Source organism: Labeo rohita, chromosome 16 (genome assembly GCF_022985175.1).
Source record: "Labeo rohita strain BAU-BD-2019 chromosome 16, IGBB_LRoh.1.0, whole genome shotgun sequence".
Lineage (NCBI taxonomy): Eukaryota > Metazoa > Chordata > Actinopteri > Cypriniformes > Cyprinidae > Labeo > Labeo rohita.
In genome coordinates, this window is record NC_066884.1 from 15643183 (window position 1) to 15659286 (window position 16104).

General features: G+C 36.4%; 1 protein-coding gene across 4 annotated transcripts in view; it reads right to left on the minus strand.

Moving 5' to 3' along the window:
* The window catches only part of sema6e (sema domain, transmembrane domain (TM), and cytoplasmic domain, (semaphorin) 6E), a 176841-nt gene that overhangs the window by 30764 nt on the left and 129973 nt on the right, over window positions 1–16104 (minus strand). For all 4 annotated transcript variants that reach the window (XM_051131416.1, XM_051131415.1, XM_051131413.1 and 1 more), the window contains 9 exons: window positions 13668–13758; window positions 13265–13387; window positions 13097–13185; window positions 11773–11990; window positions 11476–11607; window positions 10475–10630; window positions 10090–10263; window positions 5688–5825; window positions 3122–3199 (listed from right to left, as the gene is read on the minus strand). In XM_051131416.1, coding sequence (XP_050987373.1) covers window positions 3122–3199; window positions 5688–5825; window positions 10090–10263; window positions 10475–10630; window positions 11476–11607; window positions 11773–11990; window positions 13097–13185; window positions 13265–13387; window positions 13668–13758 — 1199 coding nt within the window. The remainder of the gene's footprint in view (window positions 1–3121; window positions 3200–5687; window positions 5826–10089; window positions 10264–10474; window positions 10631–11475; window positions 11608–11772; window positions 11991–13096; window positions 13186–13264; window positions 13388–13667; window positions 13759–16104) is intronic.

The window sequence follows — 16104 nt, forward strand, 5'->3', positions numbered from 1 at the left end:
TCTCCACAAGTTCCGTCCATTTTGCTGGCAGCGGTCTGGAAATCTGCTGTGTACGTAATAATTTTCATGAGTTCAAGATGAAATGATTCCCCATGTCTGTTTATAGAGATCAATACTCACATTAGGACACATTAAGGCACATTAAGAGCCAATAATCAAGTTTATGGCCAGAAAACATCATTAAAGACTGTGACCAGGTTAGTGAGAAAGTGTATAAAAAAACGTTTTTAAATGAAACGCATTCAGCTGAATAAAATAACTCGATTCCGACATCTGTCGCAGGATTTGTTTGGTGTGCACAATGATCAGCAATAGCATGTTAGGAAGAAGTTACTGATCTCGCAGTAAAATTTTCACGTTGAGTACAAGGGGTTTATGGTTTTAACTTTTTTAATAAACCAAAATTGCAGCTGTACGTCAGCGAATGAGTCTCATGAGCGGGGAAACATCAGAGCGTGCTGGGGAGAATATTGCCGCTGTTGCTTTCCACAACTGATGACAACCACAGCGACCACTCAGCAAAACATTAATAACAACAAATTCAAGCACTGGATCTGCACTCATCATAACACACACAAATGAAATGCACTTCTTCCTGACAAATCGCAGAGGCAGTATTCGATACATCCCTGATACAAGCTGATACTGTATAAAATTGTGGGGCTGTCAATATGCCCTTTCAGCCAGAGATCTATATGCAGCTGTTAAGTAAAATACTTAAATAAGTATTTCTGTAGCTCAAATGGTAGAGCATGGCGCTAGCAACGTTGATTCTTCTAAAAAATTATACCTTGAATGCAATGCAAGCCACTTTTGATAAAAGCATCTGCCTAATGCATAAACATGTAAAACGTTAACACACACTGTGATATATTCATAGAGTCGTCAGAGATGAATTCGTCAGAGCACAGTAGTAAGTAAAAATGCTCATGACATTAAAGAGCAGTAAAATCAAGGTAAAAAAAAAAACTGTCCTACACTATGAAAAGCAAAATGCTCATCAATAAAACAGCACAAGTTGCTTGTCAGATATCATACAAAGCAATGATACCACACTTCTTTTACAAATATTTGTAAATGTTAATGTGCCATTATAACCGTTTTTAAGTCTTGTAAACAATTGAATTTGTCTCTTACATAAAGTTTACCAGAGACAAATATATCTGGTTTGAAGCATCCGATTAAATTAACAACAGACCGGGTGAACGAGTGTAACAGTGATGTCATCGCAAACAAAGATAATGCACTTTTTACAAGCATTTACTCTAAATGCTTTTTTTAAGATTTATTTTTCGCTTTTTTGTCTCTTATGGGACAGGAGACTATAAAGTATTGACTCAAAGCAAAGTGGGAGAGAAAGCATAAAAGAATCGCAAGGACGCAAACTCAGGTCACCCGAAGTGTAACTGTGCTACATCAAGCGCTGCCCACAAGGCTATTGGCTCCAACTTAAACTACCAATTTACTATAATTTTAACCAGGCGGTAAAATTAATTCACTCAAGAAACACCTCTATAGTAATGGAGTAATACACTACAATAAGGTTCATTTAGTAAACAGCAGTTAAATGCATTAGGAATCATAATAACACTCTCACAAACTGGATAAATTACAAATTTGAGTTAAATTACACAAAACTTTGAGGTCAATTGAAATTTTTTAAAAATAAATTAATGCTTTAAATCAGCAAGGATGCATTAAAGTGACAATAAAGACATGTACACTACCAGTCAAAAGTTTTTGAACAGGAAGATTTAATGTTTTTAAGTCACCAAGCCTGCATTTATTTGATCTAAAGTACAGCACAAACAGTTACATTTTAAAATATTTTTAATTTTTATATTAAACAATTCTATTTGAATATATTTTAAAATGTAATTCATTCCTGTGATTTCAAAGCTGAATTTTTAGGATCATTACTATGATTATGATCCTTCAAAAATCTAATATTCTGATTTTCTGCAAAAATAAAAAATAAAAATAAATAAATAGAAATCTGAAATAAAAATCTTTTGTTACATTACAAATGCCAATTTAAAGCATTCTTGCTAAATAAATGTATTAATTTCTATAATTTCCATTCTATTCTTTTTATTCATCAAAGAATCCTGAAAAAACTTTAAATATTTATACACATCAGCAAATCAGCATATCAGAATGATTTCTGAAGGATCATGTGACACTGAAGACTGGAGTAGTGATGCTGAAAATGTAGCTTTGATCACAGGAATAAATTACATTTTAAAACATATTCAAATAGAAAACAGTTATTTTAAATAGCAAAAATATTTCAAAATTTTGTACTTCATGAGCAGAACAGACCTCTTAAAAAACATCCAAAAACTTTTGATTGGTAGTGTAAAATGTTACAAAATAATTATATTTCAAATAAATGCAGTGATTTGCTATTCATTAAAGAATCCTAAAATAGTATCACTGTTTCCACAAAAATGTAAGCAGCACAACTATTCTGAAAATTGATAAATGTTACTTGAGCACCAAATCAGCATGTTAGAATGATTTCTGAAAGATCATGTGACAGAAAACAGTCATTTTAAATAACAATAATAATATTTCACAATATTACTAGTCTTAATGTTTTTTTTTTCTTAAATTTTCTTTTTTTCTTAAATTACATTTTTTTTAGAATTGTACTGTTTACTGACAGATGGTAATTTATAGAGCCTGAAATGTTTAAAAGGGTATCAACTTACTCAAATTAACAATTGCTGTAAAAGCATTGTTTACTGTCAGTGTTTATGGTACATAATGCATTACTGTAAAGTGTTATTCAGGATGCTATATTAAATTTACTGCACATTTATATCCATGAAGTCATGCTGGTCATTGTATAGACTGGTAAAGTTTTGTAAGTGCACTTGGTTATAAATTTTGAAGACATTTTACAACCATCTGATTTTTACCAGATGTTTTAAGGATGTTTATGGTAACATAACCTCTAAGAGATCTTTAACAATAAAACATGCTATAGGAACACACAGTACAGAAAACTTGCGTACAGAATTCAGTAGCTGTGTAGGCTCTTTTATTCTAACGAAGCGTAGAAGCGTTTACTGTGGGAGGACTAATAGAAGGGTCGTGTGATGTAGATTTAACTCACTTGAATCCCGGCGCCACTGTGGCACAGTTCCCCGCACTCAGCCAGATGCAGTAAGGGTCTCGCGAGGACAGACAGCTCCTAAAACGCACACACACACATACACAGAGTTAACTCATACCACATGTGCTGGAAAGGTTGTGTGTGTTTTCCTCTCTCACTGTCTCCATACTCCCCCCACCACCAATTTCCCTTTCCCCTCTCTCTCTTTCTCTCCAAGTGTATGTGACAAGCTTGAAGGGACAGCCAGACACAGCATCTCCATAACAAAGCATTAATGCCTCTCGCTGGTCAGACACTCAGTCAGACTGAGAGGGGGAAAAAAAAATAGAGAAAGAGTGTGACTGACTGCTGTAGAGTCAGGTGTGTGTGTTTGTGTGTGTATTTGTGTTGCATGATTGACAGGTGTGTTGTGTTCGCCAGAGGCCAACTGAGATTTAGATACATGGTAGAGCTGGCGAGTCGCTTCGAGAAACAGAGGGAGAGAGAGACAGATGGAAAGAGAGACAGAAAGAGAGCGAAAGACAGAAAAGAAAGGACAAAAAAACATGACTAGATGCGAGTCAGAGTGAAAGAGAGGTCACTTCTATTTTTCTGCTATTTTTTCCTCTTCACAGGTTGTTAATTTCCCCATGCTATGCCTGTTGGTCACCATGCTTTAGCACTTTATCTATTGTTAAAGGTTAGATGTGTTAAAATGATGAAATACTCTCTCTTATCCCAGTTTAAATGAAAAAATGAAAGCAAAAATATAGTTGGGTGGCTTTTAGTCTGTCTAGTAGGTTTAAAGTCATCTATATGCCAATAACCCACAAAAAAAAAAAAAACTGGACAAAATTACTACTTGAACTATAATTTTACCACACTATCCACCTTATTTTTTAAAGCAACAGTGGATGCAGCCAATCTGTAACAATTTTTCAATGTCAGCTGATGGCAGTTATTTTAGTTTACAGTCTGTTATGCTGTTTGATGTTGCAAACACCCATTTTTCATAATATTTTACTTATTAGCTTAATCATTGACACACTGCTTTGTGGCGCAAATAGTTTTATCGTTCACTGTACTTTGTTATTCTACAAATGATTTATCTGAACTATAGTGACTAATAAAGTCTCGCACATTCACAAAAAAAGGTGTAAAATAAACAATTTATCAGATAAACATGTTTAAAATTCAATCTTTCTTCTCCGGGAGATGCGAGAAAGAAATGCATTGTGAGTTTTTTGTCCAATCAAATGTTCTTTAGAATGAGAATGTCCCACCCACTAATATCACCTGCAGCCAATTAGCGAGAAGCATTAGTTAGCCAACAACTGGGTTTAAAATAAACTCACAAACTCTTTGATATTTCCCACACAAACAGGAAAAACGTAAATATAGGGATACATAAACAACTCTAAGTATCTTGTTTGTAGCTTGATTTCCTTGAAAAAGTGTACATGTATCAGTGTCGCACTGCGACAGTGGCTCAACCAGTAGTGTGAGTTAGGGGCGGGGCTATCTGTCTAACCGACCAATTGCAGATAGTTTGAGGAAACCGGTTTCAAAACCATTCTTTTTTGCAAATAATGTTTGATGATGCACAGAAATTACACAAAACTTTGAATACAGGACGGCTCAAAGAACTAAGCTCTTTGACCACAACAAACTTCTTTTGTTCTTTTAGATTAAAAAAAACTCTCTTAATTTAAACAAACACAGCTGTTTTTGCATCCAGCTCTCAGGGTGCGTGAAAACAATTTAGTGAGAGAAAAAACACAGAGGGGAAAAAAAAAAGATGTTTTTCACAAGTCCACAGAGAATCCCGTGTGAGTGTTTCCCTTGAGGCTGAGCAGGCATGAGCTAACAGATTGGTAAAAAGTTAAGACACGGCTGGATCAGACATCAGGATTGTTTTTGGAAAGAAACTGGGACTGAAATTCCCTGACAGGATTTGGAGATCTTTTATAAGGAAACACAGTCTATCAGTTTGCTCAAACTACAGCTGTGTGGAAAAAAAAAGGAATTGTTTGCTGTATCTTGGCCTGTGGCCAATCAGATGGCTCTAATTTGCGTGCGAGTAGTTGAAGCATGTGGTGATGCTGGCTGGAGGACTGCAGCATGTGATGGAGGAAACACGTCTACATCAATGACGACCTGTTTCTGTGGCTACAAGCTAAAACCTTTTGCCCTCTAAAATCCATCTGTGTTTAAATTTGAATGCATTTAAGAATGCATGTCTTTGGGAAACACACACCGCTTTCAGCGCACTTATGGAGAACGTTATCCATAATAGATCAAAAGCGAACCAGCGCATAGTACTTTTTAGAAGATTCTTGCACGACTGTCATAAATTTTTCTCTGAGGACTGAGCTGCTGCACTGCATCGTCAATAGAGTTTGCAATGCTGGTTCCATCTTCCATAAATGTTTTAAACTACTTTACAAAAGTAAAACTTATACGTTTCTTTGATTAAAACAATACAAGATACTTAGAGGTGTAGTACAGCATTGTATATATTAAGTGCTCTCACATGTAATACATATTTAATAGGAATGATAGTAGGTCTGGGTTTCATGTCACTCACTTTTTGCAGGCGCCATAGTCAGAACAGCGACTGAGCGGAACACGGATCACGCAACTTGAGAACGCCACAAACAGGGCATGATGGTCCTTGTCCAACTCCAATCCCAGAATCCTTCGGTCCTCACCACGCACATTACACCTGAGGAGAAAAAAAAGTGGCTTGTGTTAGAATGCCATTTTAGTTATTAAAAAGGGTCCAAAAGGAAAATATAAAAGGAAGAGAAGAAATTGTCGGTATTTTTGTTTTCACTGTGCATAAGAAGTATTCTCGTAGCTTCGTAAAATTACAGTCGAACCACTGATGTCACGGCCTTGAATGTGGTAGTTGCGTTACTGTCTACGAAGGGTCAAAAAGCTCTCAGATTTCATCAAAAATATCTTAATTTGCGCTCTGAAGATGAATGAAGGTCTTACAGGTTTGGAACGACATGAGGGTGAGTAATTAATAACATAATTTTCTTTTTGTGGGCGATCTATCCCTTTAAACTAATAAAGACTATGTTATGAATTGCACGCTATCATTTTCTGAATGCATGGAATAAGTGGAAAATCTAGTATATTTCACAAAATACTGGACATAAAAGCTATATTATGGAAGCCCGTTTCCGCCACTGAATAAAAAATTTAAAAAAGGTTATTGCGACTTATCTCACAATTCTGACTTTTTTAGAATTGCGTGACACAAACTCACAATTATGAGAAATAAAGGCGTAATTTCATGATATAAACTCGCAATTCTGAGAAATAAAGTCTCAATTGCATGACACAAACTCGCAATTGCGAGTTAGAAAGTCAGAATTATGAGATATAAACTCGCAATTCTGTGAACATATCAGTCTTTTTTCTTTTCTCCTCAGAACTGGACTTTATAACTCGCAACTGTGAGAGAAAAAGTCAGAATTGCAAGTTTATATCTCGCAATTCTGACTTTATTTCCCGCAATTCAGCGCTTATATGACACAATTCTGAGAAACAACATGCGAGATGTAAACTCGAAATTGCTAGAAAAAAAGTCAGAATTGTGAGATAAAATTTTGCAATTACTTTTTTTATATTTTATTTAGTGGTGAAAACAGACTTCCATACTATATAAACATGAAAGAATAAAAATAAAAATGACAAAACAACAAAATTACTAAAACTAAAAAATATTTAGTAGTCATTTTATGAAAAAGAGCAGCTCTGGATTCTTCTCTTATTTTGTGTTCAAAAGAATATTGAAAGTGGTTTTAAAGGAGGTCGGGGTAAACCTTTCTCTCTAATGGAAGGAGAAAGCAATCCCCAATAAAAGAAAGGAAACGAACAACCCAATACAGAAAGAAATCCAATATATTTGTCACACAGATGAGTCACCCCCATTGAGTTGATTGAAGAAGGTCATGCTGTAAAGGTTGACTGTAATTCATCTTCCTCAATATCTGTAATAATCAAAAAAAGCCTTTGCATCATGTAAAGTGTTGTTTCCCAAAGGCTTATTTTTTACGTGAGGTGGGGTTTTCAGGGGAAAAACTGAGCAACGCTGCCTGAAGATGTGGTCACATTTTGTTGTGGAACTTGTGAGTCTCAGCTGGAGTTGAGGCTGGTTGTCAGATACACAAGAGGAGCACAAACATGGGCGAGATCCCAAGAGTACAATTACAGCTCCACACGTTGCATCCGTCCCATTTACTGCAGGAGAGATTCTGTCTTAATCAAACGCCTCGGTTGACATTGAGTTTGGGGTTATGTGTGTGCATGTTTATATTTGCCTGAGACTTGTCAATGAGTGTGAAGTGCTTGAAAAAGAGCTGCACAGTGAAGACGTGTTTGCTCAGACAAGTGACATTTTATCTGTTGCTTGGTTTCCTGCTCTGAGTAGACCTAAAGTCCCTTTACGGCAAGTCAGTCCACTCAGCGGCCATCTTAGTACAGCTCTTATCTACTTGGATAAAAACCAAAATATCTGAAACGGTTTCAATAACATATTTCAATAAAAACTGACAAGAGCATCAACAATTTTGTTTTTTTCAGCTCAACTCATGCTAAAAACTCTTACTCAGTAAACTCAAACTATTTCTCAGGCTTGTCCGGTTCATGTGTATTCTAGAATAAACAATCAAAATGCAGATCAGCATCAGAGCCTCATGGGCAGTGCTCTGACATATGGTTTAGAAGTGCCTCGGGCAACTCGAGTTTGAATCCTCGAGATTTTTTCCCAGTCCTGTTCCCCTCTCTCCTCTCCCTTTGTTTCCTATTTGTCTCATACCATCCCATCATACTACCTCACTCTTTCAGCATTTTGGAAGTATTTCTCCCATAGCGATTAAAAAAAGTATCCGTTAAAGAGTTATGAACTAAACTGGCCAGCTACGAGGTGACTACATTACAAACTTTTATTTGAAGCAAAAAGGTATTGGAGAATCCGGCAAAAAGTCACAACAAAAGGTACAACACTGTGTACTACAGTCTCAAGAAGCATTGTGAATTAAAAAACAACAAGAAACAAACTTAAAAGGGGCCATCGGATGCAAAATTGACTTTTACGTGTTACAAATCCACCCAGAGGTTTTTATTTAATTTCCCCTTTCTCAGATTAGGCCATTCTCAGCTTTTTGGCTGTGTGACCAGACCAAGGCTGCTCCCATGATAGTTGATTGACATGGACATTTTACCTTAGACCTGCCCTGAGGAGCTGTAAACGACTCCAGTGAAGGGAAAGACAAGAATGTCTCCTAAGCGATTGTGGTGTTGTATTGTTGGATGCAATAATGAACATAGCAGTTGTCATTTACTCCCGACATCTGAGGCACTGAAGATGCAGAGGATTACTTTTGTTATTTTTGCACTCCTGATCTACCTAAATGTGTCTATGAATTTTTGCAAATCACCTTTGCTAAGAATGTGCTAGTTAGCAAGTTCCACAGTTAATTTCGGCTAAAGTAAACAGTACTGCTGTAAACAGTACTACCTCACAGAAGCGAGGGGCGGGGTGAGCAGAGCTCACTAGCATTTAAAGAGACATGCAACAAAACGGGTTGCTGTGAACAGAGCTAATTTTGACAAGGTAAAAGGGCATTTTTACACTACCTGTGAAATTTTAACCAAAGTATGTTTCTTTTCATTAAGACCCTAAAGAATCATCAACCTGTGAAAAATGGGCATACAATGATCCCTTTAATTAAAAAATAACAGAAATATTTATATAGATTTTATATTTATTTAAAAATATGCATTTATATGAGTGGGCACTAAAGAATTCTGATTTTCCTGTCATTATTCTCTGATTGGTGGAGATTTATTTGCAAATCATGGGTAATATAGATTTTTACCAGGAATTCCATTGTTGAGCATAATTACTTAAAAATAAGTATAAATTAAAATGACAATATTATAAATTAAAATAATGCAATTTAGTAATAATGTCTTTAATGGTTGGTAAATTATCACAAAAAAAAAAAATCTATTTCTCTAGGGGTGGGCGACATAATCAAAATCTTCACGATATTAGAAATTTTATTTTACAGTAACAGTATATATATCATGATATAGTTATTTTTGCTTTATATACAACTTCATGATATAAAAAATTTTGATACCATAGAAATAATTCATCACCGCTGTCAATATCACAAAAACTAATTAGCCTAAATAAAAAATAAATAAAATTCAAGCAAACAGTCAGCAATTAAAAAAAATAAGAAACTAATTACAAGCAATAAGACAAAAAAACTAAATTAGAACAAATAAATAAAAAAATGCTACATACACTGTATAATGTATACAAACACTGCACATTCTCCACCATGTAAATTAAATACATATTTCTTAAATACATAGCGGTGAGAGATTTTCTCTTTTTTTGTTGTTTGATTACCATGAATGACAGACAGCTGGAATATTAGACTGCTGTCACTTTAAGAGCTGCCCAGATCCAATTTACTGTTACACATGTGTTTTCTTTCTCAGCTGTTTGCTTTCTTTTAAGATCTAAATTACTGTGTTTACGAGAATACTTGCAAAGACAGGCTTTTTGACACATACAAATGAGTGTATTTAACCATTCAAGGCCTATAAAGCCAACTCAGTTCAATACACAAGTGCCCTACGAGCAATGTTTTGTTTTTAAAAATGCATGCAAACGATAAGTTTTTGTGACCACGTAGCACAGCAACATCACTTGAGCCTGTAATTGTGATAGAGACGTTAGTCCAAAATCTCTACCAGTTAATTGTGTCTACTGGTATATTGCACACCCTTAAATTTTTTTATGGAGATTTTGCATTCTGTTGTAGCCCCTGCCACAGTGAAAACTGACTGGTCCAAAATGCTACATAGATGCATGTTAAAAAACTAAAAATTGCGGGCAGACAAAATAACACATCACATCGCAACAAAGGAGTGTGTTTGTGTGCAATATAACTCACTTGTTGGGGTTGTAAACATCGATGTCCTCCAAAACCTGCGTACTATAAGTGGAGTTTGGGTGCATGCTGGCGAGAATCTTCAGGACTCGTCCATTTTCTGAACCCAGAAACAGAACCGTGTAGTTCTTATATGGGCCAGCTGCTGTGTCCACAGCAATCTGGGTCAGCTTGAACCTACATCAGGAACATAAGCTGATTAGTCAACAAAACAAATCACAAACATGTCTTTCCATCACAACACTAAATGCTTATTTATTCTCCAGCACTAACAACAGTTGCCTTCTCTCTGAAGAAAGACATGCAGATGTTAAGAAAACAACTGGGGAAATAAAGGGAAAAGCAGAGTACTGAGTGGTCGAGTGTATATTTGTGTTTGTGTGTGTACCTGCTGGTGGTTCGTGTGAAGCAGGGTCGGTTGTTGACAGACGGTACGGCCTCATCCATTAGTGGATAAGACTTAATGAAGGTAAGAGTTTCATCAGGGAAATCCGTGGAGGACTTATAACCAGCAGCAGGGCCGTCACCAGCACAGGACCCCGGCCTAGAGAGAGAGAGAGAGAGAGAGAGAGAGAGAGAGCGACAGAGAGAGACAGAGAGACAGAGAGAGGGAGAGAGAGAGAGAGAGAGAGAGAGAGAGAGAGAGAAAACGATGGTCTTTTACCTGGACAGAGTTTTCCCATGATGGCTCATAGAAATGTTCTACAAAAACAGCTCACACACAATTAACAAGAACCATTTCGACCATCTGCCACTGTTAAATAAAAGCTGTTTTAGGAGTCCATCGGGTTGAACAAGCTGCTGTCACAGCTTCAGAGAATAGGTCCAGGCATATCATGCAGAGCAAGATGACGAGGAAGTCTATTTTTTGTCACTTGTGTGAATGTGGTGTGTTATATTTAATTTGTAAATTAATACACGCTTGTGTAATGTTTTCCATGTTAAAACCAAAATAGCATGGGTATATTTGTAGCAATAGCCAACAATACATTGTATGGGTCAAAATGATCAATTTTTCTTTTTTTGCCAAAAATTATTAGGATATTAAGTAAAGATCATGTCCCATGAATACATTTTGTGAATTTCTTACCGTAAATATATCAAAACTTAATTTTTGATTACTTGTATGCATGGCTAAGAACTTCATTTGGACAACTTTCTCAATATTATGATGTTTTTGAACCCTCAGATTCCAGATTTTTAAATAGTTGTATCTTGGCCAAATATTGTTCTATCCTAACAAACCATACATAAATGGGAAGCTTATTTATTCATGATGTATAAATCTCAATTTCAAAAAAATGGACCCTTATGACTGGTTTTGTGGTCCAAGGTCACATATTAGTATCAACTGGACTGTTCGTATTGCGATAACCTTTCAAAACTCACCGTGGTTTGGGCACCATTTCATCAGGAACTGGTGTCCAGGCCGACTCGCTGTTTCGCTGCTCCTTAAACTTCCCGTTGAACACTTTCTCTATGTCATCCATGTAGAATGCACATACGGCAGAACCAGTGATGCTGAGGAGATAAAAGCTCTGTTGGATGCCTTTTTTTCCTAAACAAACTCTTATTCAATCAAACAAACACTTGATAAACAAACCAAATAGACTGGATTTCAATAAACTAAGGTTGTCACTGAAGTGTGTATGGAAATACAAATTGTATTATGCTGGGACTCGACACCTGTTGGCTTGAGTGGTAAAGACGCCTAACACCGCAGGCCGGTGGTTGATCTGCATGACATTGGTTAGTGACTGAAGAACATCAAAGTAGAAAAATGAATCGCCCGGAACCGAACAGTTCAACCGGGCTTTCAGGAAAGATGTCCAATAGCGCTCTAGAACCCTCGGAGAGCCTCCGTTATCATTCTTACACACGCGAGCGACCCGAGAGAACACCACCTGGTGTAAATAAATGAGACATAAGAAAAGTAAGGAAGTGTGAGACATTTTTTACACCTACATTGGCAACTAGTTTGTTCTTGTTTTAAGCATAAGCAAAGTTAAATTGTGTTAGGCTTTTGCTTTTCAACAAACTTAAAGGGGTCATGAACTGTGAAACCAAAATCAACGCCGCCTTCTACATCACTGCCTGTTTAGCCCGCACCCATCTATTTTACATCGCTGTCTGTTTAGCCCCGCCCACAGATTATACATCACTGCCTGTTCAGCTCCGCTCTCAGACTCAACATAACTGCCTGTTTAGCCCTGTCCACCAATTTGTGCATGTAGGGTAAATAATGACAGGCAAACACAGATCTATGCAAAAACCAAATGATAAAAATGTCTCTGAAGACAACAAGACGGTGTGCACTGCCAAGTTGCATTGCCTTCCTTCTGATCCCAACATTAGGAAAGAGTGGATAAACAATATTTTCAATGAAGATCCAGACTGCGTCAGTAAAGAACTTGGTGCTTCATTCACTTCATACTGTGGATTCGTTTACAAAGCACAATTCGACAAGATTTTCAGAAAGATTGAAACTGAAAGACGATGCCGTGCTGTCTATATTGGATCTGACAAGTTGCATCACACAAGTGTGAGTAACTGTTTTATAATGTGGTCACAGCAGCTTCCATCTATGAAGAATGTAGGCTGTCAAACATACACCACTGTTAGCCAATCATAGCAGTGGGAGCTTACTTCCGACTCTACAATCCACCACGCCTATTCAAACAGAGCGTTTTGATGAGGGGGGGTCAAAACAGGACAGAAAATAGCCTATTACTTTTGAATTATGATGTGTTTTGATGTAAAAATCTTGATAACATTATAAATGGACCTCAGAGAACAGTACAAAATAATAAAAAAGTCAATTCATGACCCCTTTAATAATGACATGTACTCTGAAAACAAAACTTAATAGTTGATGCAATTTTGCCTCAGATAAATTTATCTTGTTTTAAGGATGTTTACAATTTTTTTTTCTGGAAAACAAGACAAATATAATAATTAGGAAAAAGTGTTTTTTTGCAGTACACTGAAGAAATTAACTTAAGTGTCTGACCTTGCCAAGGGTGGTGTACTCTACTGCAATCTCGCTGAGAAAGAAGTAGATGTAGTTCCCGTACTCAATGGCATGAAGAAAATGAGGCTCTGAATAAACAAAGACATGATTAAAAACTTAAAAACTTAACTTGTACAGAAAGGTTTAGGCATTGGACAGATGACCCACCTCGCAGCCATTTTGAGTCGTATTTTACGGTACGCAGGACAGGACTGCTTTCTCCTAAACTTCGGTAAATCACTGCATCACTTGCTAGAAAATCTGTCATTGTGGCTGAATAAAAGTCACCGCCTGGGAAGTGAGGTGAGAAATAAGTATTGATAAATCAAAACAACACAAACTCCGTGAAGCGGAGCTCAGCTCAGTTCAGTTCAGTGTGTATATGGTACAAAAAGAAAAAAAGAGAGACACGTCTCATCTCCCTCATGTCCCTTTTGAATCTCTGTGCTTCTGTGATCACTGCTGTCTCACTGCGACTTCCTGCGCTTTGTAAAATGTCAGTGGAACGCTAGCGAGATTATAGGAGATTTCGTGTCTTCCTCCCCAGACGGCTGGTGCTCTGCCAACTCACCGGCAAACAGGCCAACGTTGGACTGGCGGGATTCGAAAGGGCAACGGGCTTGACCGACCACCTCCTCTCCGTCCTGCTCCAGAGAAGACATCTGACCAGATAGAGGAAAAAAAGAAGCTTTACACACACACACTGAGCCAAGTTTAAAAAAACCCCTAGAAATACAACACGAAGACATTTTGAAAAATGTCTATTTAAATTCCTTGTTGATTTGGACCCCACTGACGTTAATTCCAATAATCTTTATATACAACCCTTTCTTTACAGTGCTGTGATAAATACAATTTAGAGCATGTTTTAAATACTGGTTGGTTGGTGGTTTTTGCACAGACGTTTGGGAGCATGAAATCCAGTGTTGTATAAATGTTTGTGGACCGGTGGGTGGTGTGTGTTGCATGGTTGTTTTGTTTTGTTCCTCTTTGGGAACTGTAGGTGTGAACAGTGTGCCAGTTTCTCTTGTTAGTCAGAGGCAGAGCAGAAGCTCCCGACCTGTGGTGTTCACAGAAAAAAATCAGTGTGCTAACTGCCTGTGCTGGGTGACGCACACATACATATATGTGTACAAATCCACACAGATATTCACCCTGCAGGGCTAGAGACGTCCTCACAAAGATGGCTGGATTACACACACACGCACAAACACATTTAGCAGTGCGGCTGAGAGGGTCCTATGGGCATTCTGGCATTCAGGGTCACATTGTGTGTCATCCCTACCGGATTAACACCTACTGAAGCTCACTGGCTCTTACACTGCCCTGTAACTCACAGGGATAGAGAAGAATGGAAAGGAATTAAAGCAGGAACAGCACTGGATTGGCTCTATGTCAAAGAGTGACCACACATACCGCTTATTGAGGAAAGTGTGCCTGTTTGTTTTGTGTCTGTATATCAATTTAACAGAAATGTGAATAATCTAAACCTTAATCATCCAGGAGAGAATGGTAAAACCCATCAAAAACAGTGCTAGGGATACACAAATTCTGACAGAAATTGATACACTGATAATTAAAATGATATAATATTCTCAGCAAATAAATTAAAAATGAAAAACTAAAAACTAGATATTTACTAGAAAAATCAGAAAATGTTACTAGTGAATTTACGTTATCTAAACTTAAAAATATGGGAAATTAGTTTGTGCAAAACAAACAAACACACAAACAAACAAAAATTAAGAAATATCTCAGAAATCTAAAATATCGATATACAAAACATTGAATACCGATATGTTGTGCCTCTCAAAAGAAAACCAACATTATGAATACTTTTGATGCAAGAATCCGGGACTAACATAAACAGACATTGGGAAATAAGAATGTACAAGTAAATATCCAATACTGACAGATACGGATAAATTCCAAATGATCTCAGCTGATAACCGATATTGCACCGATATATTGTATTATATTTGCTTCTCAAAAGAAAACCTACATTATGGATACTTTTGTTGCAAGAATCCTTGACTAATATAAAGAGATAATGGGAAAAAACACATACAAATAAATATTGAATAATGACTGATACCCATAAATTCTAAAATATCTCTGCCGATAACCAATATGGCACCGATATATTGTGCCTCTCAAAAGAAAAAATACATTATAGATACTTCTGTTGCAAGAATTCTTGACTAACAAACATATTGGAAAAGAAAACCAAACAAATAAAAATCCAATATTGACCGATACCAATAAATTCTAAAATATTTCCGCTGACAACCGATATGGCACCGACATATTGTGCCTCTCAAAAGAAAACCAACATTATGGATACTTTTGTTGCAAGAATCCTTGACTAATATAAAGAGATAATGGGAAAAAACACATACAAATAAATACTGAATAATGACTGATACCGATAAATTCTAAAATATCTCTGCCGATAACCAATATGGCACTGATATATTGTGCCTCTCAAAAGAAAAAAATACATTATGGAAACTTCTGTTGCAAGAATTCTTGACTAACAAACATATTGGGAAAAAAAAGCATATACAAATAAATATCCAATATTGACCGATACCAATAAATTCTAAAATATTTCTGCTGATAACCGTTATGGCACCGACATATTGTGCCTCTCAAAAGAAAACCTACATTATAGATACTTTTGTTGCAAGAATCCTTGACTAACATAAACAGACAATGGAGAAAATGCATGTATAAATAAATATCCAATATAGACTGATACTGATAAATTCTAAAATATCTCAGCTAATAACCAATATGGCAATGATATATTATGCCCCTAAAAAAAACCTACATTATGGATACTTTTGTTACAAGAATCCCTGTCTAACATAAACAGATATTGAGAAAATATACATTACATTAGGATACACTAATGTAAAAATTCTGACAGATACTAATAAACTCACAATTAAAATTACATAATATTCTCAGCAAATAAATAAAAAATGAAACGCTAAAAACTAGAA